Source organism: Balaenoptera musculus, chromosome 2 (genome assembly GCF_009873245.2).
Source record: "Balaenoptera musculus isolate JJ_BM4_2016_0621 chromosome 2, mBalMus1.pri.v3, whole genome shotgun sequence".
Taxonomy (NCBI): Eukaryota; Metazoa; Chordata; class Mammalia; order Artiodactyla; family Balaenopteridae; genus Balaenoptera; species Balaenoptera musculus.
Window position 1 is genome coordinate 144,207,782 of NC_045786.1, and position 25,480 is coordinate 144,233,261.

General features: G+C 39.0%; 1 protein-coding gene across 1 annotated transcript in view; it reads right to left on the reverse strand.

Annotated features, from left to right (window-relative positions):
- Nucleotides 1–22,681, reverse strand: part of LOC118889655 (cytochrome c oxidase assembly protein COX16 homolog, mitochondrial) — a 32,836-nt gene extending 10,155 nt beyond the window's left edge. Inside the window, exons 1-2 of the mRNA XM_036841623.1 lie at nt 22,292–22,681; nt 15,808–15,879 (exon numbers count right to left, since the gene is read on the reverse strand). Coding sequence (XP_036697518.1) covers nt 15,808–15,879; nt 22,292–22,360 — 141 coding nt within the window. The 5' untranslated portion in view covers nt 22,361–22,681. The remainder of the gene's footprint in view (nt 1–15,807; nt 15,880–22,291) is intronic.
- Nucleotides 22,682–25,480: the final 2,799 nt, after the last annotated feature.

Sequence of the window (25,480 nt, forward strand, 5' to 3'; positions counted from 1 at the left end):
AAAAAAACAATAGCAAAGATCAATGAAACTAAAAGCTGGTTCTTTGACAAGATAACAAAATTGATAAACCTTTAGCCAGACTCATCAAGAAAAAAATGGAGAGGACTCCAATCAGTAAAATTAGAAATGAAAAAGGAGAAGTTAAGATGGACACCACAGAAATATAAGGATCATAAGAGACTACTACAAGTGACTATATGCCAATAAAATGGACAACCTGAAAGAAACAGATAAATTCTTAGAAAGGTACAAGCTCCCAAGACTGAACCAGAAAGAAACAGTAAACATGAACAGCCCAATCACAAGTACAGTAAGTCCCCTACATACGAGCCTTCAAGTTGCCAACTTTCAAAGATGCAAACTTATGTTCGCATGTCTAATCACGTAAGTTACTTCACGTGTCTGGTGTACACTGTCACATGCATGCATCCTCTACAAGTGGTTGTGCTTTTGTGTACCTTACTGTACAGTACTGTATATTATACAGTAATACAGTATCTTTATTTCAAGCCCAGGATGTCTGGAAGCAAGTGTAAAAGCAGCTGGTGATATAGCTGGCACTGCTAAGAAGTGTCAAGAGATAACAATGGAAACAGAAGTGAAAAAAATTGAGAGTGAAGCGAGGTGAAAAGATGGTAGACGTCACTCGTTCTTATAACATGAATCATTCAACCATTGGCACAATTCTAAAGAACAAAGACAAGATCATGGAATATAAGAAGTGTGCTGTGCCGATGATGTTGACAATAATATCGAAGAAGTGTGGAAGAATGATGGAGGAGATGGAGAAACTTCTCAGTGTATGGATGCAGGATCAGCAACAGTGTTGAGTCCCACTCAGCTTTATGTTGATTCAAGACAAAGCTAAAAGCCTTTACGAAGACTTGAAGAAGAAAAACGGCAAAGAATCAGAGGGCACATCTTTTAATGTCAGCAATGACTGGTTTCATTGGTTCAAGGTTAGAGCCAAACTTCACAACGTAAAAGTAAGTGGCAAGGCAGTGAGTGCAGATACAGTAGCTGCCCGGGAATTTCCTGAAATTCTTTGAGAAATTACTGATGAAGGCATGTATTTAACAGAGCAGGTTTTTAATGTGGATGAGATAGGACTGTACTGGAAGAGGATGGCAGACCAAAGTTACATCAGTAAGGAGGAAAAGTTAATGCCAGGCTATAAAGCAGCAAAGGGCAGACTAACTCTGTTGTTTGGTGGCAGTGCTTCCTGCAATATGAAGCTGAAGTCTCTCTTAGTTTATCATTCAGAGAACCCAAGGCCCGTTAAAACAAAGCCAAGGGATCTCTTCCTGTTGTGTGGAAGAGTAACCCCAAAGCCTGGGTTACAGAGGCCATCTTCTACGACTGGTTTTTCCACCACTTTATCCTGGAGGTAGGGAAATATTGCTTGGAGAAGGACATCCCATTCAACATTCCTTTGCTGCTTGACAGTGCTCGGGGCCACCCCCCATTCATGGATGACTTTCATCCCAACGTCAAAGTAGTGCATCTGCCACCAAATACTATATTGCTCATCCAACCTATGGACCAGGGAGTTATAGTGACTTTCAAGAAATATTATTTACATCACACTTTTCGCAGTAAAGGCGAGTGACAGGAATCAGGAACAACCTTGCGACAATTTTGGAAGGACTACAACACCTACAAGGCCATAAAAACACTGACTTTGCATGGTGTGAGGTTACGGCCATCACCATGAATGGGGTTTGGAAGAACCTTTGCCTGCAGTTTGTTCACGATTTTCTTGGATTTGAGAAGGTGGATGAGGAGCACAAAGAGATCTTCAGCAACTCAGTGACCCTAAGCGAGAAGCTGGAGCTAGATCTGCAACAGGACGGCTTCACTGAACTCCTTGCTGTGCAACACAAGGAGGTTACAGTACTAATGAAGACCTGATGGAATTGGAGGCCCAAAGAAAGGACAAAGAGAGACAAGAGGAAGAAGTAATTGAAGAACCGAAGAGATTCACAACAGGGGAAATGGCAAGGGGATTTTCTTTATTTGAGGAGGCACTGTTAGGTTTTGAGGCATAGGACCCAAACATAGAATGGTGCACGAAGGTTGCAGCAGACGTTCAGAATTCAGCCCAGTGCTACTGTATCATCTATGACAAGAAAAAAACAGCTACTACCCAGACATCAATGGATCGTTTTTTCAAGAGGGTGGATAGAACTGAATCCAGCAAGGAACCAGAACCTGTGCCATCAACATCAGGCGTGAGTGAAACTGCACCTTGCCCTCCATCTCCTATTGCTGACGATCCTTCCTCCTATTGCTCTACCATCTCCCACCTCCTCTCCCTCCTCCAGTCAGTAATTCTTCTTGCCTGTTCACTCGATGCCAGCCCCTGTATGTCAGCTGTTGTACTGTACTACTGTACTTTTCAAGGTACTGTACTGTAAGATTAAAAATGTTTTATTTTTTTGAGATGTTTGATTTTTACATATTATTTGTGTGAAAAGTATTATAAACCTATTACAGTACAGTACTATATAGCCGACTGTGTTAGTTAGGTACCTAGGCTAACCTAGGCTAACTTTGTTGGACTTACGAACAAATTGGACTTACAAATGCACTCTTGGAACAAAACTCGTTCATGTGTAGGGGACTTACTGTACTGAAATTGAAACTGTGATTAAAAAACTCCCAACAAACAAAAACCCAGGACCAGATGGCTTCACAGGTGAATTCTATCAAACATTTAGAGAAGAGTTAACACCTATCCTTCTGAAACTGTTCCAGAAAAATTGCACAGGAAGGAAAACTCCCAAACTCATTCTATGAGTCCACCATAGCCCTAATACCAAAACCAGACAAAGATACCACAAAAAAAGAAAATTACAGGCCAATATCACTGATGAACACAGACACAAAAATCCTCAACAAACTACTAGCAATCTGAATCCAACAATACATTAAAGGATCATACACCACGATCAAGTGGGATTTATCACAGGGATGCAAGGATTTTTCAGTATCCACAAATCAATCAGTGTGATACACCACATCAACAAGCTGAAGAATAAAAACCACACGATCATCTCAATAGATGCAGAAAAAGCTTTTGACAAAATTCAGCACCCATTTATGAAAAACACTCTCCAGAAAGTGGGCATAGAGGGAACCATACCTCAACATAATAAAGGCCATATACAACAAACCTACAGCTAATATAATATTCAGTGTTCAAAAGCTAAAAGCAGGGACTTCTTTGGTGGTCCAGTGGGTAAAACTCCGCACTCCCAAGGCAGGGGGCCCGGGTTCAATCCCTGGTCAGGGAACTAGATCTCACATGCATGCCGCAACTAAGAGTCCGCAGGCCGCATCTAAAAAGTCCGCATGCCGCAATGAAGAGTCCGCGTGCCGCAACGAAGACTCAGCACAGCCAAAATAATAATTAAAAAGTAAATAAATATTTCAAAAAAAGCTGAAAGTATTTCCTCTAAGATCAGGAAGAAGACAAGGATGTCCACTCTCGCCACTTTCATTCAACACGGTTGTGGAAGTCCTAGCTGTGGCAATCAGAGAATAAAAAGAAATAAAAGGAACCCAAATTAGAAAACAAGTAAACTGTCACTGTTGGAAGATGACATGATACTGTACATAGAAAATCCTAAAAACGCTACCAGAAAACTACTACAGCTCATCAATGAATTCGGTAAAGTTGCAGGTTACAAAATAAATACACAAAAATCTGTTGCATTTCTATACACTAACAACGAAATATCAGAAAGAGAAATTAAAGAAAAAATCCCATTTACCACCACATCAAAAAGAATAAAATACCTAGGAATAAACCTACCTAAGGAGACAAAAGACTTGTACTCTGAAAACTATAAGACTCTGATGAAAGAAATCGAAGACGACACAATAGAGGGAAAGATATACCATATACCTGGACTGGAAGAATCAACGTTGTCAAAATAAGTATACTAACCAAGGCAATCTAGATTCAATGCAAACCCTATCAAATTACCAATGGCATTTTTCACAGAACTAGAACAAAAAATCTTAAAATTTGTATGGAGACACAAAAGACCCTGAATAGCCAAAGCAATCTTGAGAAAGAAAAATGGAGCTGGAAGATTCAGGCTCCCTGACTTCAGACTAAACCACAAAACTACAGTCATCAAAACAGTATGGTACTGGCACAAAAAATAGAAATATAGATCAATGGAACAGGATAGAAAGCCCAGAAATAAACCCACACACCTATGGTCAATTAATCTATGACAAAGGAGGTAAGACTATACAATGGAGGATAGACAGTCTCTTCAAGAAATGGTGCTGGGAAAACTGGACAGCTACCTGTAAAAAAATGAAATTAGAATGCTCTTTAACACCATACACAAAAATAAACTCAAAATGGATTAAAGACCTAAATATAAGGCTGGACACTATCAACGTATTAGAGGAAAACATAGGCAGAACACTCTCTGACATAAATCACAGCAATATCCTCCTTTTCAATCCATCTCCCAGAGTAATGGAAATAAAAACAAAAATAAACAAATGGGACCTAATGAAATTTAAAAGCTTTTGCACAGCAAAGGAAACCATAAACAAAACAAAAAGACAACCCACAGAATGGGTGCAAATATTTGCAAACAATGCAACAACAAAGAATTAGTCTACAAAATTTATGAACATCACATGCGGCTTAATATCATAAACACAAATAACCCAATCAAAAAATAGGCAGAAGACCTAAATAGACATTTCTCCAAAGAAGACATACAAATGGCAAGAGGCACATGAAAAGATGCTCAGCATCACTGATTATTAGAGAAATGCAAATCAAAACTAGAGTGAGATATTGCCTCACATAAGTCAGAATGGTTATCATCAAAAAATCCACAAACAACAAATGCTAGAGAGGGTGTGGAGAGAAGGGAACCCTCCTACACTGTTTGTTGGAATGTAAATTGGTGCAGCCACTGTGGAGAACAGTATGGAGATTCCTTAAAAAACTAAAAATAGAGCTACCATATGATCCTGCAATCCCACTCCTGGGTATATATCTGGAGAAAAACATGGTCCAAAAGGATACACACACCCCAACGTTCATTGCAGCACTGTTTACAATAGCCAAAATGTGGAAGAAACCTAAATCTCCATGGACAGATGATTGGATAAAGAAGATGTGGTACATATATACAATGGAATATTACTCTGCCATTAAAAAGAATGAAATAATGCCATTTGCAACAACAGGGATGGACCTAGAGATCATCATATTGAGTGAAGTAAGTCAGACAGAGGAAGACAAATATTGTATGATACTGCTTACCTGCAGAATCTTAAAAAAAACAAATGATACAAATGAACTTATTTACAAAACAGAAACAGACTCACAGACTTAGAGAATGAATTTATGGTTACCAGTGGGGGGAAGGCTGGGTGGTGGAAGGGATAGTTAGGGAGTTTGAGATTGACATGTACACACTGCTATATGTAAAATGGATAACCAACAAGGACCTACTGTACAGCACAGGGAACTCTGCTCAATATTATGTAACAACATAAATGGGAAAAGAATTTGAAAAAGAATAGATACATGTATATGTATAAATGAATCACTTTGCTGTACACCTGAAACTAACACAACATTGCTAATCAACTACAGTCCAATATAAAATAAAATTTTTTTTAAAAAACCGTGTAGTTCATTTTGCTGTCCAATTTTATGGGCTATGATATCCAAAATATTACTTTAAAAGTAGCTACAATTACGGATATTCCTTTATTGTTCCTAGCTTTAATAGCAATGTTTTTAATGTTTCTCTATTAAGAATATTTACTATGATTACTGCTTGTTAAAGAAAATTCAACAAGGTAGTTAGATCAACACCCAAAAATCAAAGGGCATGGATCCACATACAAAATCAATATAGTTTCTTTATGCAAGTAAAAACCAATTAGAAAATGTAAGAGAAAGAAGAATACATAGCCAGAATAATATCATCTATTTAGAAAATTAAATTCATAGCTAAAAACATTTTGAAAAAGAAAACGAGATGCCCAGATGGTTTCACTGGCAAATTCTATAAAATATTTAAGGAAGAAGTAACACCAATTCTACATAATCACTTCCAGAAAATAAAAAAGAGGAAACACTTCCCAATTCATGTTATGAAGTCAACATTATCCCAATACCAAAACCAGACTGTTGGGGAGGAACAATTTTCCCTTCTTCCCTTCTAGGGTCGTTGGCTAGTTTAATAATTAAATTGACATAAAACAGATTTAACAGGAGAAAAACATGTAATTATGTATGTATTGGAGCCCCACAAACACATGAGACTCACAGGCAGTCAAATTAGACTTATATGCCATCCTGAGCTAAGGGGGTAGGGGTCTGGGGCTTCAAAGAGGAAGCAGATAATCCACAGGAAGATGAGAAGACCAAATGTTTGGTAAACAAACGTTTCCATGCCATGCAGATAAGTCCTTCTGATATAAAAAGTTCTCTCTCATAATAGCTATCTTCCTGGTACAGGCTTCCTACCTAAATCCTTTTGGGCAGTTAAGGAAGAGATAAAAAGCTTCTCCTGAGTCTGTTGGATCATAATTGCCTTCAGCTTAAAACAATCCACATGCCAAAGTGGCACATTTTGGGGTGGTGTATTCTGCTCCCCATCAAGACCAAAAGAGTAGAAGGAAAAAAAAAAAAAATCTGTAGACCACAGCAGTCTGTAGTGCAACTTCTAGTGGAAGAGTAAGACTACAGCTCCCAAACTAATGGAACAACAGCAAAATAATAAAATGTTATTAATCCAAAAGAGAACGACAGAAATAATTATAACAATAGAACATAAAAGGCATATTTAAACCCAAATATATTTTAAAATTACATTAAATGTGAATATATTTAATGAGCCAATTAAAAAACAAAACTATTAAAACATATTTTCTGTTTATAAGAGATACATCTAAAACTTAAGTTTACAGAAAGGTTGAGATTAAAAAGAAAGCTGGTGAAGCCATATTAATATCCAACAAAATAGGTAAGGGGAAAAAGCATTATTACCACGCAAAGTTTCATTACAATGAAAATTCAATTCACGGAGAAGACATAATAATTCTGAAATTATATGTACCTAATACCACGGTGAAATAGGCAAACAGTCGTAATGAGAGATGTTAACACAATTCTCTTGGTAAGAGAACAGATATAAAAAGTCAAAAACACAGAAATTTGAAAAAACACAAATAACAAACTTGACCAAATGGATGTATAAACTTTTAGTATGTACCCAACAACATACTTTTATTATGTACCCAACAAGCATACATCATTCATACAAACTGATCATGTGTTAGCTCATAAAGCCAGTCTCAACAAGTATCAAAAGAAAGAACTCAATGAAAATTTTCTTTGATTACAACACACTCAAGTTAGAAATCAATAAAAAATAGTAACTAGAAAATTCCCTGTTTATAAGTTAAGGAAAAACACTTCTAAATAGCTCATGGATAAATAAAAACAAATTTAATTTGATTGATTATGAATATATTACATATTAAAACTTTCATGAGATAGCCATGGCCATGCTTAAAAGGAAATTCATCACATTACAAGCTTATATTACAAAAGAAGATGGAATTAATCATTTCTTAATCGCAGTTTCGAGAGTCAGGATGTCTTTGGTTTATGATTCTCTGCCCAGGCAGTCCATGGCTCAGGGGTCTGTGAGCTAGTCTTGCCCTAGAGAAACAACCTGAGTTTCTACATTAATGATGATATCTAAAATAGCAGTTTTAGTACATTAATGATGTTACTAACAACAGCAATTTTTTAGTCATCTGACTCTGGTTGATTAGTGTTCAGTTAGCTCAAGATTGAGGTCAGATGGGACAAGAAAGGGAACAGAGTTCTGGATAGAGAGATTAATCAAACTCAATACAGGAACTTTTAGGGGGACTCAGTTTCATCATCACGAAAAATTCAAATTCACCACGTAATTAGGTAACAATTCATAACACACCCACCAAAATTGCTTTAAAAAACAAAATGAGGAAAAAAACCCAACCTATAATAGCAAGTATTGGCAAGTATTTGGAGCCTGGGGAACAAAAAACTGTTGGCAGTGATGACTGAAAGAAAAATGCACAATATAAGCGCTCTCGGCTGAGTATCCAGTGTCTCATTGAGGACTATAGCCCAGGAGACAACCTCCCAGATGGATCTGAAGAACTGCTCTGAAGAGGCAGGGGAAGAGGCTAGTATATATATATAGTATATATATGGCTAAGGAATACGTGCAATCAAGCATACATCTCGGTAGAAGGTTATTGCTAGTCATGAGGAAGAGACATCTCAGTTAATGATTTTAGTGCTCTTCTGAGTATGGGAAGATGCAAGAATCCAGGTTCATAAAAAATATTTTCCAAAATATATCTAACTAAAGGCCTGTTTTGCCTGTTTTGCCAAAGCAGAGTGTCTCATCCTGTTCTTTGTCCTGAATTCCTTTCAGGGTGTATTGTAAAGTCAGTGATTGTAGTGGCTAATGACTTGATCCCTATGAGGCAGGAGACAGATGGGCCCCAGGCTGAGCAGCTTGAGACTGTCCCGTTGGGGGACAGGAGCAAGGAAGAGCTCAGCCCTGCCCAGATAAACGATAAAGAGACCACATATTTCTCATTCTCGAGGTCAAGGAGACCTTCCCGACTATGCATGCGCAGAAAGGCTCCTCAGGGGTCAAAATGGGAGGGGGCGCCACTCCACAGTAAGTGATGTCAACCTACCCATAGCCCTCTTCGCTAGAATCCATCTTGACTAAGAGATGCGTGCACACACAGGGGAGGACCCCGAGATAAACAAATATGGACTAAGAGCCAGGCACAGGCAAGATGACTGGCCAGAGGAAACCCAGAAGAAATGCCCCATGTAAGTGATTCAAACTACCACGAGGGCGCGACTCTTTCTCTGAGTCCACCTGTGTTAAGTTTTTTCACACATACTCTTTTTCCTCCTAATAAACACTTTGTTTCACTACTTTCCATCTCTTTGTGGAAATTCACTTCTACAAAGCCGACTGGCCACTGGCCTAGTGGCTAGGATTCACCACTCTCACTGCCACAGCCTGAGTTCAGTCTCTGGCCAGGGAACCGAAATCCTGCTTCAAGCCACTGCTGTCCAAGGCCACCCAAGATCACCTACAGAACTGGATGGAGGACGACATTCTTTGTTTTAAAGCAGCAGTGTAGAATGTGAAGGGAAGCAGAATATGACACCCCAAAATATGTCTCTTTGGCATAAGGATTATCTTGAGCTGATTGTTTTTAGGAAACACTAGACAAGCAAGCTCTGAAAACCAGTACAAGTTACCCTTTTGTGAGGGACACATACGTTTATAAAGGAAATCTCCATTTATAAGCGTCTCCCTTTTAGTACCAGGAAGAGAAGGATGATTCTAAATCACAACAAACTTCTACCAATCGAGAACGCACCCACTTAAATCTGTGTAACAACCTTACCCTTTTACTGTGTTTTTCCCAGTAACCTCTCATAACTGCCCTTCCCTTCCAACATCCTTCTTCTGTCTTCAGATAGTATTTAAGGTGATGGTGGGGAAAGTTTTACTCACTTTTCCTGGGTATCTCCCATGTATACAAGAGGTATACATGTTATTAAACTTCTGTTTGTTTTTCTCTTATTAATCTGTATTTTATTACAGAAGGATCTCAGCCAAGAATGTAGAAGGGTAAAGGGAAAATTATTTTTTCTCCCCTACAATTGATTCAATCACTCTGAAAAACAGTTTGGAAATTATCAAATAAAGGTGATAATCCAGCAATTCCTTTTTTGTACACATGCAGCAAGAAAAATATACAAGAATGTTCACAGCAACATTATTTTCACTAACCAAAACTGCCAAGCAACCCAAATGTCTAAGAGTAAAATGGACAAATAAATTACGGTATAATTAGTGGAATACTATATAGCAATGAAAAATCATGGGGTCAGCAACTATGGTCCATGGACCAAATCTAGTCTAATATCCATTTTTGTCAGTAAAGTTTTATTTGAACACAGCCATGCTCATTTGTTTTTGTCCATGGCTGCTTTTATGATACAACACCAGATTTCAATAGTTGTGGAAGAGTGTAGCTCACAAAGCCTAAAACAGTTACTACCTGGCTCCTTACAGGAAAAGCTTGCTGACCCTGAATTTAGAGCTAAAATAGAGGTGAATTTCACACACATAATACTGGGGGGAGAAAAAGGCAATCAACACAATGATAAGGCAACCTACTGAATGAAAGAAAATAAGTGCAAATCATATAACTCATAAAAGGTTAATATCTGAAATATATAAAGAACTCATACAACTCAGTAGCACCCCCCCAAAAAAATCTGCTTAAAAAAATGGGCAGAGGATCAGAACATTTTTCCAAAGAAGACATACAGATGACCAACAGGTAGATGAAAAGATGCTCAACATCACTAATCATCAGGAAAATGCAAATCAAAACCACAATGAGATATCACCTCATGCTTGTTAGAATGGCTATTATCAAAAGGACAAGAAATGACAACTGATGGAGAGGATGTGGAAAAAGGGAGTCCTTGTGCACTGTTGGTGGGAATATAAATTGGTACAGCTACTGTGGAAAACACTATGGAGATTCCTGCAAAAAATGGAAAATACAGCTACCATATGGCCCAGGGATTTCACCTCTGGGTATTTATCTGAAGGAAATGAAATCACTATCTTGAAGAGGTATCTGCACCCCATGTTCACCACAGCATTATTCACAATAGCCAAGACATGGAAACAACCTAAGTGTCCATCGATGGGTAATGGATAAAGAAATTGTGATGTGTCTATACACAATGTAATATTATTCAGCCATAAAAGAAATGAAATCTTGCCATTTTTGACAACAGGGATGGACCTCCCCATTTTGACAACAGGATTATGCTAAGTGAAATAAGTCAGGCAAAGAAAGACAAATACTGTTTGATTTCACTTACATGTGAAACCTGAAAAACAAAACAAACGAACAAACATAACAAAACAGAAACAGAGTCATAGATACAGAGACAAGTAGTTGCCACGGGGAAGGGGGAAGGGGGAAGGGAGGAGGAGAGAAATGGGTAAGAAAATTAAGAGGTACAAACTACCGGTTACAAAATAAATGAGTTATGGGTATGAAACATACAGTGTGGGGAATACAGTCAGTAATGATCTCACTTGTATGTGGAATCTAAAAAAACACACAAACAAAAAAACCAAGCTCATAGATACAGAGAACAGACTGGTGGTTGGTACTGTAATTATTCTCATTTTCATTATCTGAATCCTAAAAAACATGGTCATGATATTTACAATGTTAAAAATTAAACAAGCACTATTTCTTTACAAACTACAACAGGCAAGCAAAGGTTTAAAAAAAAAAGACTGTTAATGCTCAGGATTACAATGCACTTAATTGTACACTTAAATCATATTACTTGGAGTGATGCAAAAGCAGATAATCTATTACTGTGGATCCACAGTTGTTAGCATTAGGAGTCAGGAGAAAAAAAGAGCAACAGCCATAATGAAGGCAGATGAGCTATGTCATATCTATTTCACACTAGAAATTGAAAGCTATTGCTTTCAGCTTATTTGTTTAAGCCCACCTCATGGGTTCTGTACTTTCCTTTCAACCTTCCATACCCACGACTGAAAAGCAGGAATTTTTACGTCCTGGGACACTGGATTTTCAGGCCTAAAATCAGGACAGTTCCAGGCAAACTAAAATGGCTGGTCACTCTGAATCAATACCGTCTTTTTCCACCCTCCTCAAAACTTCTCAGCTGTACTTATCCTTGATCTTTCTTAACTGAATTTGTCCTCTCAGCCACAGTCTTGACCCCCAGCCCTTGATCTCAGCAATCTTTCCCTCGACTCCTCCTTAATCTCAACCTCTCAACCCTTGTAACAACTGTCAACCTCAACCAATCTTACCTTCTCAATTCCTCTCAAATTTAATCCACCTTACCCTCTCAACCTTATTTGAACTCAACCTCACCTAAACACTGACTCTTGACTTCACCTGAGTCTGACTTCTCAACATCAACCAACCTGGACATCTCAATCTCAGGAGGTCTTGTTCTCTGATCCTTCTCACCTCAGCTTTGTCCTCTCAGCCTCCTTCCATAGACCTTGACCAATCTCATCCTCTTAACTTCAATCAACCTCATTTCTCCCACTTTATTCTCCTTACTTCGACCCCCTCATCTAGACCTCTTCTGTTACTGCAATCTCCCTCACTCTCTCTTGCTAAGAAAATTTACCCAGTCCTCAAAACCAAAGCCTCAAGTCATCTGATATTTATTCAGATTTTAATATCACATATGTCACTATCAATTTGCTGATAAAAATTTTTCTGGAACCCATTCATTTCTATCTTCATTGCAAATGTTTTATTTCAGATTCCATTATTGTTCATCTATACTACTGCCAAAGTGTCTTAACAGGTCTCTCCATCTCCACTTGAAACAATCTCTTCCCTCTTATCTTGCTCCCCCAATCTCCACTCTATGTTAGCCACTCTGTGTTATATAATACTAATCATTTCCATCATTTACCTAACTCTTACTCATTCTTAACCTTAATTCAAAGGTTGATACCTCTAGCAGACCTTCTCTGATACCCGTTTCCCAAGTCTAAACCGTATGCCTCTCCTTGAAGTTCTAGTAATGTTTTACGCAGAATTCTAATATAGCATTTCGCTGGGCATTGTAATATTGTATGTTTGGATACATGTTTATATTAGATGTCTCCCAGCCTTGATGATGCTATAAGCTTTATAAGAACCAGTTTCTTGAATCTTTAGCTGTAGGATCTAACACATGATAAACACATGACAAATATTCAATTATTTTTCAAATATGTACATGACATCCCATTTCCAAAAGTCAGATTATTATAACTTTCATCTTAAAGCAAAAGGGAAAAAATTCCTTAATAAAATAATTGGGATGCTAACAGAAACTTTAAAACTCAGTTATAATTGCTCTATTCCCTCATAGAAAGTATATATTTCTTTTAAATTTACTATTTATTCTAACACCTACTGTCTTTAAGACTAACTAGCATTGATATTTCTCTTAAACCATAAAATTAACTGAAAAAATGGAATAGGCCTTTAATACTCTCCCACCAACATTACTGAGGTCTGCTAATGAAATACAGCTGACCCTTGAAAACACGAGTTTGAACCTCGAGGGTCCACTTATACAAGGATTTTCCTCAATAAATAACAGTTGGCCCGCCATATCTACGAGTTCTGTATCTGTGGATTCAACCAACTGCAGATCGTGTAGTACTATAAAGAAGATGTGGCACATATATACAATGGAATATTACTCAGCCATAAAAAGAAATGAAATGGAGGTATTTGTAATGAGGTGGATGGAGTTAGAGTCTGTCATACAGAGTGAAGTAAGTCAGAAAGAGAAAAACAAATACAGTATGCTAACACATATATATGGAATCTAAGGGGAAAAAAAAGGTCATGAAGAACCTAGTGGCAAGACGGGAATGGGGACACAGACCTACTAGAGAGTGGACTTGAGAATATGGGGAGGGGGAGGGGTGAGATGTGACAGGGTGAGAGAGTGTCATGGACATATATACACTACCAAATGTAAAATAGATAGCTAGTGGGAAGCAGCCGCATAGCACAGGGAGATCAGCATGGTGCTTTGTGACCACCTGGGGGGGTGGGATGGGGAGGGTGGGAGGGAGGCAGATGCGGGAGGGAGGAGATATGGGAACGTGTGTATATCTGTAGCTGATTCACTTTGTTATAAAGCAGAAACTAACACACCATTGTGAAGCAATTATACTTCAATAAAGATGTTTAAAAAATAAAAAATAAAAAATAAAAAAATAAAAAGTACTATAGTATTTATTGAAAAACATCTGGGTATCAGTGGACCAGCACAGTTCAAACCCCTGTTGTTCAAGGGTCACCTGTACTCGGGAAAAAACCCTCAAATATCAGATGTGTGCCACAAACAAAAGCTACATACTTCTGAATGAATTAACCAGAATGGTTCTGTAACAACAGACCTGAATTTAACAGTAATTGTGTAATCATAGAGGTGGGAATCCTAGTTCTACCCCTAAATAGCCACATGACCTTAAGCAAGTTACTTAAGCTCTCTGAGCCTCAGATTCCTCACCTGTAAAAATAGAGACAGTAATATATCTATGCAGGAGCCAGTATAGTCCTACCACAAATGCATACTTATAAAAAGGATCGCTATGAAAAGATAGGTATCACTATAATGAAAGATAATTTTCCTTTCTTTTAGTATTAGTTACTAAAGATACACATCAATATAACTTATAATTTACTGGTATTAATACAAAATAGCTAATTTACAATTAGAATAATAAAATGGAGTGAAATTATTGTCCCATATTCTTTAGTCCCTTCTAGATCCTAAGAATGGCTACACCAGAGCATATTTTGTGGGAAAAAGCTAACAGTACTGCAAAGTTTTTAGTGAGTGAGGAGAAAGATTACTAAATTCTTTACATTTCATGATTCACTTCCATGTGATCATTAATGTCATTTTAAAGAGTAAGAAAGAGCCCAAAGATCATATATCAGCCCTGAAAAACATGATAAAACTCAGACTGCTTAGTATATGGAGTATACATGATATCATCTCACACCTGTCAGGATGGCTATCATCAAAAGAACACAAATAGCAAATGTTGGTGAGGACGTGGAGAAAAGGGAACCCTCCTACACTGTTGGTGGGAATGAAAATTGGTGCAGCCACTGTGGAAAACAGTATGGAGGTTTCTCAAAAAACTAAGAATAGAACTACCATATGACCCAGAAATTCCACTCCTGTGTATATATCCAAAAAAAAAAAAAAAAACACTGATTCAAAAAGATACATGCACCCCAATGTTCATAGCAGCAACATTTACAATTGCCAAGGTATGGGAGCAACCTAAGTGTCCATCAGCAGATGAGTGGATAAAGAAGATGTGTGTGTGTGTGTGTGTGTGTGTGTGTATATATATATATATATATATATATATATATATATACACACATGTATGTTTTACTTAGCCATAAAAAAAGAATGAAATTTTGCCATTTGCAGCAACATGGATGGACTTGGAGGGCATTATGTTAAGTGAAATAAATCAGACAGAGAAAGATAAATACTGTATGATATCACGTATATGTGGATTCTAAAAAATATCACAAACTAGTGAATACAACAAAAAAAGAAGCAGACTCACAAATATAAAAAACAAACTAGAAGTGACCAGTGGGGAGGGGGGAGGGGCAACAGGGGTGAGGGCGTGGGCAGTACACACTGTTGGGTGTAAGACAGGCTCAAGGATATAATGTATGACATGGGGAATATAGCCAATATTTTGTAATAACTGTAAATGGAAAGTAACCTTTAGAAATTGTATAAAAAAATTTTTTTAAAAGAGTCCAAAGATCATATATCAGTCTTTTATTTTTTTAACAGCTGTTTCTATTATTTTTATTTTATTTAGTTACTTATTTAGTTATTTATTTTATTTTTTGACATCACTGTGCAGCATGTGGGATCTTAGTTCCCTGACCAGGGATTGAACCCATGCCCCCTGCATTGGAAGCGCAGAGTCTTAACCACTGGACCGCCAGGGAAGTCCCCATATATCAGTCATAAAAAGCAAGATAAAACTCAGGACAGCTTAGTTTACTGAATATTCGTGTCTCATAAACCAGAACATACATGTACACATGTCAAACTCCAATGACAGTTCTTACTTTAATCTTCACAGCATCATAACGGATTTGTGAAAACTCACGAAGACCAAAAGAACCTCCAACAATCAGCAACTGAAACAAGACAGGGAAACAATTAAACAAAATAGAAGGGCAGAATTAGGTCTATCTATACATTACTTACCTGAACACCAACAGTGGCAGATTATACAAAATCCTATAGACTATTTTCCCTGGTAAGTTACCACTCATCTTTTCAGAGTAGATATAGTACACACTATCACTGGGAAACATTTTAGCACATGAGCAAATACCAAAATCATTACCCCCACCTGTACTTGACCTTATGATTTAAATATCACCATCAGAAGCATTATATTACTTGATTCTTACAAAAGACCTATGAGCTAAGGGAAAAAAATACACTTAATAGATGAGGAAATAAAAGCACAGCCAACTAAATGACTTGCTCATGACTGTAATGGGTAAATCCAGGAATAAAATCCTGACCTTGCTTCTTCAAGACTAGAATTCTTTCAATTTTATGATTTTGCAAAATAGGACAATTAGAGAGCATTTTTCTCCATTTTCTAACCAAGTGATAAAACAATCTCATGAAATACGTTACCCTTCTCAGTATGTGGTACACCTTAAAAGAGCCCATGAATTGCCATTACTGCTTTAGCATCTCCTCCGATAATCTAATGGGCTTTACTCTCATCCTAAAGCTGTAAAAGTCTAGCAATTTGGAAGAAAATTAAGTTTGATCCCTACCATCAATATATTAATATTACCAATTAAAGTAATACAAACAGATAAAAACACTGTAAAATATAAAATTCTAAAATTCTGAAGTTGGAATACCGACACAACCTTGAGGCTATGAATTAAAAAACCCAATAAATCTGACCACATAAAAATTTAGTCTCTTACCTGCAAATAAATGAAATAAAAATGACATAAAATCAAAAGATAACAAACCAGGAAAAATAGCTGTTATATATAACCAGCTAATACTTCCAATGTCAATATGTAATCATTCTTTGTATAAATAAAGTAACTTTTTTGTCTCTTGGTTTCAATGAAAATGAGACACGCTGGGACCTGGGACCTGGGACCCTTTGCTGCAGTGCCTGCACATGGACAAACTTCTCCTCCAGCAACAAAATGCAAAGAAAGTATAAAGGACTAAAAATTACTGCAAGCATGCACAGCTGGGGCAAATTATGCACAACAAGATACAAAAAGACCAAAAACCCAACTGCCACTTCTGAAGAGCCGGGAGCAAAAACAGGGTGTCAGGAGCAAAAGCAGGGTACTGGGTATGCCCCCTGCACTCAACACCACCAAAGGGGTGGGCAGAACACCTAAGCCACCCCTTTAGCCCCACCCATGGACACATCCCTACGCTCACCCCATATAAGGAATCAGCTGGCCCGCACCCTCGGGGATCAAGCAAGGGAACCTGTTAACTGTTTTTGCTCCCCCCTGCTAATAAAGCCTTGCCTGAATTTCTTGTCTGGCCTCTTATCAATTTCTATTGATTAAGGAAGGCCAAGAACCCCGGCTGGTAACAAAAAGACACACCTGTGATTTTCCTAACTCCTCTCAGCCTCCCTTTATTCATTCTTCCTCACCTTCCCATCTCAAATTGTTGGAGCATCGCAAAAGGCTCAGTCTTCACACCTTTTTAACCTATTCACAACCAAAAGAGTCCCTAGGTGATGCCATTCAGTTCCATGGATTTAAATAGGCTCTATAACCTAACAACTTCCAAATGTACATTTTCAGTGGGAAACATCCCACTGAAGTGAAGACCTGCCCTCCTACTTGACATCTCCACTTGAAAGTTTAACAGGTATATATAAATTAACATGAAAAAAATTCTTGATTTTTTACCCCAACACTCTTTCTGCCCCAATCTGCTGCTACTCAATCTTCCACATCCCAATTAAGGTCAAATACTTTCATTCAAGCCAGCTTCTCTGGCGTCATCTTTAGCTCCTCTAATTCCTATCTCACATCTAATCCATCCCTGAGTTCTGTCAAAATATTTCTTGAATCTGACAATTTCTGACTATATCTTCTAATATTCTAGTCCAGGCCACCATCATCTCTTTTCTCCACCACTGCCATCACAATACCCACATGTTACATAATAAAGAATTTCTCTGGTCTTGGTCCTGGGTTCTTGGGAGGGAGCTACTCACTTGGAATTTCCTGAGTGTCAGGAGCATCTTTGTTATTGGGACCACAACTGAGTTTATACCAATGAGGTGACTCATTGTGGGTCCCTAGATAGTCACAGCATAGAGCTTGGCCATGCTGGAATGATCAACCATGTGACTAGTGGGTGGGGGCCTTGAGCCATGTGATAGCAACCTGACCTCCTGACCTCCAAGGAGGAAAGGGTGGGGCTGGAGATTGAGTTCAGTCACACAGCCAATGAGCCAATCAACCACAGATGATGAAAATCCCAATAAAAAACTCTTGATGAACTTCCTGGTTGGTGAACACATCAATGTGCTGGGATGGTAGCACACCCTGATTCCAGAGGGAGAAAACAGGGAAACTCTGCCTTTGGGACCCTCCCCAGTAAGACCAGACCTTGCCCTAAGGGTCTCTTCTTTCAGCTGTTCCTAATTCATAACCTTTATGATAAAACACTAATCCTAAGTACAGTGCTTTCCTGAGTTCTGTGAGTCATTCTGCTGAATTACTGAACCTGAGGGGCTATTAGGAACCACTGAATTTGTAACCAGTTGATCAGAAGCACAGGTGGCCTCATATCGCAGAGCTTTCAGCTGGTGTCTGATAAGGGGAGTTTTATGGAGAACTGTGCACTTAATCTATGAAGTCTGCACTAATGCTACATAGTTAGTGTCAAAACTTCACTGTACTATCGACCACTCATTACCATGGTATCTACACTCCTAGCTAAATATCTTCATTTCTGCACTAGATCCCAATCATCTTATATACTGAAGGGCAGTGATTCATCAAAAATCTTGCTCACCACACTGCATGATTCATCATAAAAAATGCTATTATTTCTCCCATCTTATTAACAAATTTCTCTAGACCTTACTTCCCCATCAGTTATTATCCCATTTCTTTGTTCTTACCTGCAGTAAAATTTCTCAAACAAGGTGTCTATGCTTGCTGCTCTTTCCACTTTCTCTTAGACCCGTTTCAACCATCACTGACATCTATGTTACTAAATGCAATGTTTAACTCTCTGTTCTCATCTTATTTCATGAGCAAAATTTGACACCGTTGATCACATTTTCCTTCTCTTCCCTTAAACCTGGTTTTCCTTTTACCTCACTGAGAACCCTTCTTAGTCTCCTGTATTGGTCCCTCCTGTACACCCCAACCCTCTGAACTTGGAGTACCCCCAGGGCACAGTGTTTGCTCTTCTCTACCTACATTAACTTCTACCCACAAGCTTAACGCAAGCATGGTGACTGTTGCTAAAGTAGAAGACCTAAAGAGAATACAAAGTTTCCTAACATACTATACAGAATGTCCAAGATAAAATAAAAATTCACTTGTTATAAGAAGAATCAGGAAACAGCAACTTGAAAGTGACATTAACAAAGATTTTAAAGGTACCATCATAAAAGTGCCTCAAAGAGCAATAAACAAACGAAAAATCAGAAAATTTCAGCAAAGACCAAAAAAAAACCAAAAAAAACAAAAAAAAAAGGTGACATCAGTGAAACAGAGTAAGAATCTCCAAAAACCCTCTCCATTAAAGCAATGAGAACACTGGCAAAAATCTACTTTTTCAGAACTTTGGAAATTAAAAAAGGCCTGCAATAATGTTGGGAACATTTACGTAAGAAGAATGACTCAATCTCAGTTAAAGCAGAAAGCTTGGTGGCATTTTTAACCTACCTATTCCCACATCTCGACCCCAGCTCCTTGGTAAACATGAAAAACAACAGTCTAAAATCATGATATAAAGCAGTAACCACTGGAAGGGGCATAATGGGGTGGAGCTCCTTAAAGTCTTATTCCCTGAGAATTTTCATTATTTAACCAGTCTGGTGGTTCCCTGGAAGACCCACTCACAAGGCTGTCTTTAGTTTTCCTGACTTGGAGCTCAACTAGTGCAAACAGACTTCTCCCTGGAAGTGTTTGCTGAAAAAATTCTGAGGCCATTGTTTAACATCATACTGCCTGAGGTGGTAGATAACAGGGCAAGGAATAGTCTAACCAAAAAACAAAAGGAAAATATGAGGCATAAGGTGCCCATAGAGGACTCTGAAAAGCTCAAACATATTCCTGACACTCTGGAAGGACATGCACATGAGCAGAACTGTCCACATGCCCAGAGCAGTGTGTAAGCTCAGGAGAGATCTGAGAACGCCCTAAACACTCACCTATGGCTAACCTTGAGGCTCTGAGCAAGCAAGAAGTAACAGCTTGAAGCAGTTTGTAACCTGCCTGAGTATTGAAGGCATACCCGATCAAGCACACAGAGCCCCTTGACAAAGACTGGGAAACTTACTGGTTCCAGGTGTTTAAGAAAACCTCTGCCCAATAAAAAGAAAAACAGCCCCATTTAGAAATGGGCAAAGGACTTGAATAGACATTTCCCCAAAGAAGATATACAGATAACCAATAATCCACTGTATGAACAAATGTCCTGCATTATTAGTCATTAGGGAAATGCAAATCAAAACCACAGTGAGAGACCACTTCACACCCACTAGTAAGGGTTTATTTAAAAAAAAAAAGTGGACAATGAAAACTGTTGGCAAGAATGGAAAAATCAGAAGCCTTGTATATTGCTGGTGGGAATGTAAAATGATGTAGTTTTTGGGAAACAGCTTGGCAGTTCCTCAAAATGTTAAACATGGAGTTACCATATGACCCAGCAATTCTACTACTAGGTATTTACTCAAGAGAAATGAAAACACATCCATACAAAAATCTGTACATGAATGTTCATAGCAGCATTATTCATAACAGCCAAGAAATGAAAACAACCTCCTAAATGTTCATCAATGAAAAATAAATATTCCAACTGGTGTAATATTAGCCATTAAAAGGAATGAAGTTTTGATACGTTACATGAATGAACCTTGAAAGCATTATGCTAAGTGAACAAAGTCAGTCACAAAAGACCATAAGTTGTATTATTCTATGAAATCTATAGACAAAAGTAGATTGGTGGTTAACTAATGGTTAGACAACTAGTGGTTGTCTTATAAACAGTTTTCTTTAAACTTTAAAAAAGATAGATAAAAAGGAGTTTCCAAAGTTTAGAAAGAAATCCACATTCATCAAAGATGAGTAAAAAACTCATTACTTTTCTAAGGTCCTTCTTTCGTTTAGTCCTGCTTAAATGCAAAAGCTGGTAACTTCACCTGTACCAAATCCATACCAAAGTAATATACTCTTTAAAAGAAAGTGGACTTTGTCCACATGCTTTATATTTAAATTGTTTCATTTACTATGACATCAAGGCTTGCTGAAGCAAAGTAACTTGCCAAGGTCAAACTAAAAAGAAAATGAGTGGTCTCGCTGGACTCCAACTCGGGTTGGTGTTGTGTTAAGCCAACATCGATCTAAATTTTCAAGACTAATGCGACCTTCTGAGAACGCAGTGTATGTAGGAGCGGATGCAAAGAAATAAGACACCAAAACTACTTTCAACGTGCTTTAAAAATATCAACTATAATTCAGCGACCGTCTTTTGAGGGCTGCTACAATGTGCTACATTCAACTCACAAGGATTTGTTTAACTCATAACAACCCTGGAAGAATTAAGCCAGTTCACAAACTAAGAAGCTGAAACCTGAAGATGCCCGAAAATGTATAGTTAAATTAAGTAAATACAACTAGTTCCAATGATCCAGAGTATCGTCAAGCTGTAGCTAGTGGTGGGCGCGGGGGGCAGGGGGGAGGAAGGAAGTTTAGTAATCATCCAGACTTGGGTTAAAATCTGGTTCTGCGGGGTTTCCCTGGTGGCGCAGTGGTTGAGAGTCTGCCTGCCAATGCAGGGGACATGGGTTCGAGCCCTGGTCTGGGAAGATCCCACCTGCCCCGGAGCAACTAGGCCCGTGAGCCACTACTAAGCCTGCGCGTCTGGAGCCTGTGCTCCGCAACGGGAGAGGCCGAGACAGTGAGAGGCCCGCGCACCGCGATGAAGAGTGGCCCCCGCTTGCCGCAACTACAGAAAGCCCTCGCACAGAAACGAAGACCCAACACAGCCAAAACTAAATAAATAAATAAATAGTTATTTTTTAAAATTAAAAAAAAAAATCTGGTTCTGACATCACTCTCAGAAGCACATCCAGGTAACTACCAAAGAGGTAAAACGGGGCCTCGAGATCCCACTACCAGCGCGGGGAGAGACTAGGAGACTAGGACGGCCTAAACGCCAGCCCCTTCCTAGCCCAGACTGCCGTTCCGGGTCGCACGCGTTACAGTTTCACCGCACTCTCCTTCCAGCCAGACTTGTGGTCCCACCCCTTCCGGAATCCCGCCCCCACTTTTTTCTCACTGCGCTCACCAACATGGGAACTCCGTAGCGAAGGGTCTTATTCTTGCGCAGGGCGCGCTTCACCGCGTGGGCGAACATGACTGAACTCTCCGACCCGCTTGGAAACCCACCCAAACAGGCCAGCGTGGCCTCCCGAATCTCAGTGGCTCTGGGTCCCTCCACCGGAGTACGTCCTTTACTAACCTCCTTTCCTTTGCCTCCCAGCGCAGGGCCCTTCCAGATAAGTCTCCGCCAGGCCAAAGCAATCGATCCGTAGTAACATACTCACGCTTCCCCCCGGAAATTCGAGCGTCAGAGGTTTGGTTCCGGAAAGCTGGTTTGCAATCGGGACTTACGGACTTATGTCGTGTTTGTAGTAATCGTCAACCGATATAGAAACCTGTACCTCCTGTGTTCTGGGTCTCTTCTCAGAACACTCCCTGGCACATAAAATCAGCTCAATAAAATCTGTTTTTAAAAAGTTACTTTGGGGGCTTCCCTGGTGGCGCGGTGGTTGGGAGTCTGCCTGCTGATGCAGGGGACACGGGTTCGAGCCCTGGTCCGGGAAGAACCCACATGCCGCGGAGCAACTGGGCCCGTGAGCCACAACTACTGAGCCTGCGCGTCTGGAGCCTGTGCTCCGCAACAAGAGAGGCCGCGACAGTGAGAGGCCCGCGCACCGCGATGAAGAGTGGCCCCCGCTTGCTGCAACTAGAGAGAGCCCTCGCACAGAAACGAAGGCCCAACACAGCAAAAAATAAATAAAATAAATTAAAAAAAAAAAAAGTTACTTTGAAGCCAGTACTCTAGCCTCTATAGTTATGTGTGGGATGGGTAGTTTACCAGCTTAAAAAAGATGGGGGGAAAAAGTGCTGCGAAAGTTTAGGTTTAACGTTAATTGGTGTACTGTCTTGCTATCCGTGAATTTTTAATGCTGCTGCGTTTATTGCCAGGTTGCATGTAATCTTCAGTCATTTATGAATGTCTAGTTTCCACTCATTCATCAACCATCCAGCACACCTTTCTGTGGGACACAGAGAAGAAAAGATATGATCCCTGCCTTAAAGAGGCTGGCAAACTAATGGGCACACGAATGAACCATGGGTAGCTTGGGAAAGAGACCCCCCCCTATGTGTGCCATTTGCCAGGGTGAGTCAGAGAAAGCCTCAACTGTCAAGTGTTTGAGATGACATAATAGTATAGAGTGCAGGTGACATAAGACTCACATTTCCCATGCTATCCCTGAGTAAATCTTTCCATCTATCCCTGCCTCTTTATTGCCACTGAAATATTCCTGGTTTAATCCCTTATCATCTTTCCATCTATTAAATTCGCCCCTAAGTGTCTCTAGAAAAGAAATTCCTGATCTCCTTCCTGCCTTTAGGCTGATCTAGTTAACACTCATATCTAGGCCCACCGGGTCTAAAACAACAACACAAACAAACAAAAACCTTAATTATAGGGACTTCCCCGGCAGACCAGTGGTTACGACTCTGCACTTCCAATGCAGAGGGCGCCGGTTCTATCCCTGGTGGGGGGAACTGAGATCCCACATGCCATGGGTGCGGCCAAAAAACTTAAAAAACAAAAACAAAACCTTAATTGTGAACTCAAGTCTATCTCCCACACTGCTGACAGTTATCTAAGAGACATAAATAATGATGAGATTCTCTTTCTTTTTTTTTCTGCCTACAATAGTCACTCCAATTTTCTTAGCAAGTAATTGAAGGGCGTTTGTAATATGACTTTGGCCTGCCTTTTCTGCCACTGTTCTTCATTCACTCCATGCTCCATCCTGGAGGAGATATTAACTCCCTGAGTATTGCATGAACTTCCACATCTTCCAGATGCCGCTTTAGGGAAACCAGGTTCTTGAAGCCTCCCTTACTCCACAGGCAATGTAAATTATTTCCTCTTCAGAGCTCCACTAGTCTTTGACTAAAATATATCACAGAGCTCTATCACACTGTATTATCGGGTTTGGTGTACAAAGTCATTGTTGTCCAAACAGTATATAAGAAAGATGAAAAAAAGGAGAGTGGAAACAATACTTCAGGGTTTGAATTTGAACTTTGGGGTTTTGTTTTCGGTTCTGGGGCTGAGCAAATGTATCAACCCTCACCCCCAAAGCATCACCTGGACTGAATCAGGAAGATTTTAAAGTGATCAGGGTAAGGTTTATTAAAGTAAGACTGCTAATCCCTTCCCTTACCCCTATTTCTCCAATCTTCCCCTACCCCAATCTCTCCAAAAAAGAGACACCTTGCAAACCTGGGGATTGGAGCAGTAAGAAAGGTGGGAGACTTAGCCTGAGAGGTTAAGTCACACTACACAGTTGGTAGTGCTGGGAGAAAATTATTTGGATTCATGGGAAAGAGTCTGGAGCAGTTGTAGAATACAGGAGAATTTAGGATTGCGGAGATGGTCTTGTGAACAGGGTTGCTTTGGTTTATGAATAGTCTCCTTCAGTGCTGTGATTCCTTTGTATTTTATTTTGAATTGTTTGGCTTACACTTTTTGTTGTATGTTTGTTTGTTTAATTCATCTCTGTGAAGAGACAGAAACATATAGGGCCATAGGATTTATTAGAGAATATATTGTGAAGTGTGTAAAAATTTGTATATGACATTGCCTCTTGCCTTATTCACTTCCTTTTGATACTTCAGAACTCATACAGCATCCAGGTTAGTCAAGTGTATTACTTCTCCAAGTTTTCCTCATATCTTAAATGTCAAGGACACTGTTCTAAAAGTCCAGACCTTTTCGTACCTTTTCACTACATAAAATGTCACCTTATGGATCTGACTCCAATAAAGGATGGCACTCAACGAATAGTTAATAATGGATTAAATCATATACATGTATTCTAGGTAATACAATAGCTAATAATCTGTTATCCTTTTCAGATAAAGCATATATTCAATTTAAGTGAATATAGGTCTTCAGTCTCCCATTTAGTCCATCATCTAAATAAACACTTGTTAAGAACCTTGAAATGATCTCGAAGGAACAACTAAATAGTAAGTATTACAAGTATGCTGGAAAATTTTCATGAGATAAAATTTGGGGCAGTGTGGCATTTAAGCACTTAAGAAATGTTTTGCCGAAAGCCTGCTTTCAGTTTTAAGGTTCGTTGGATTCGCTGGTAAAATTACCACTCATTAGACACAAATAAACAGCTTTAATCCACTCTTTAATGAAAGCTGATTTAACTTAATT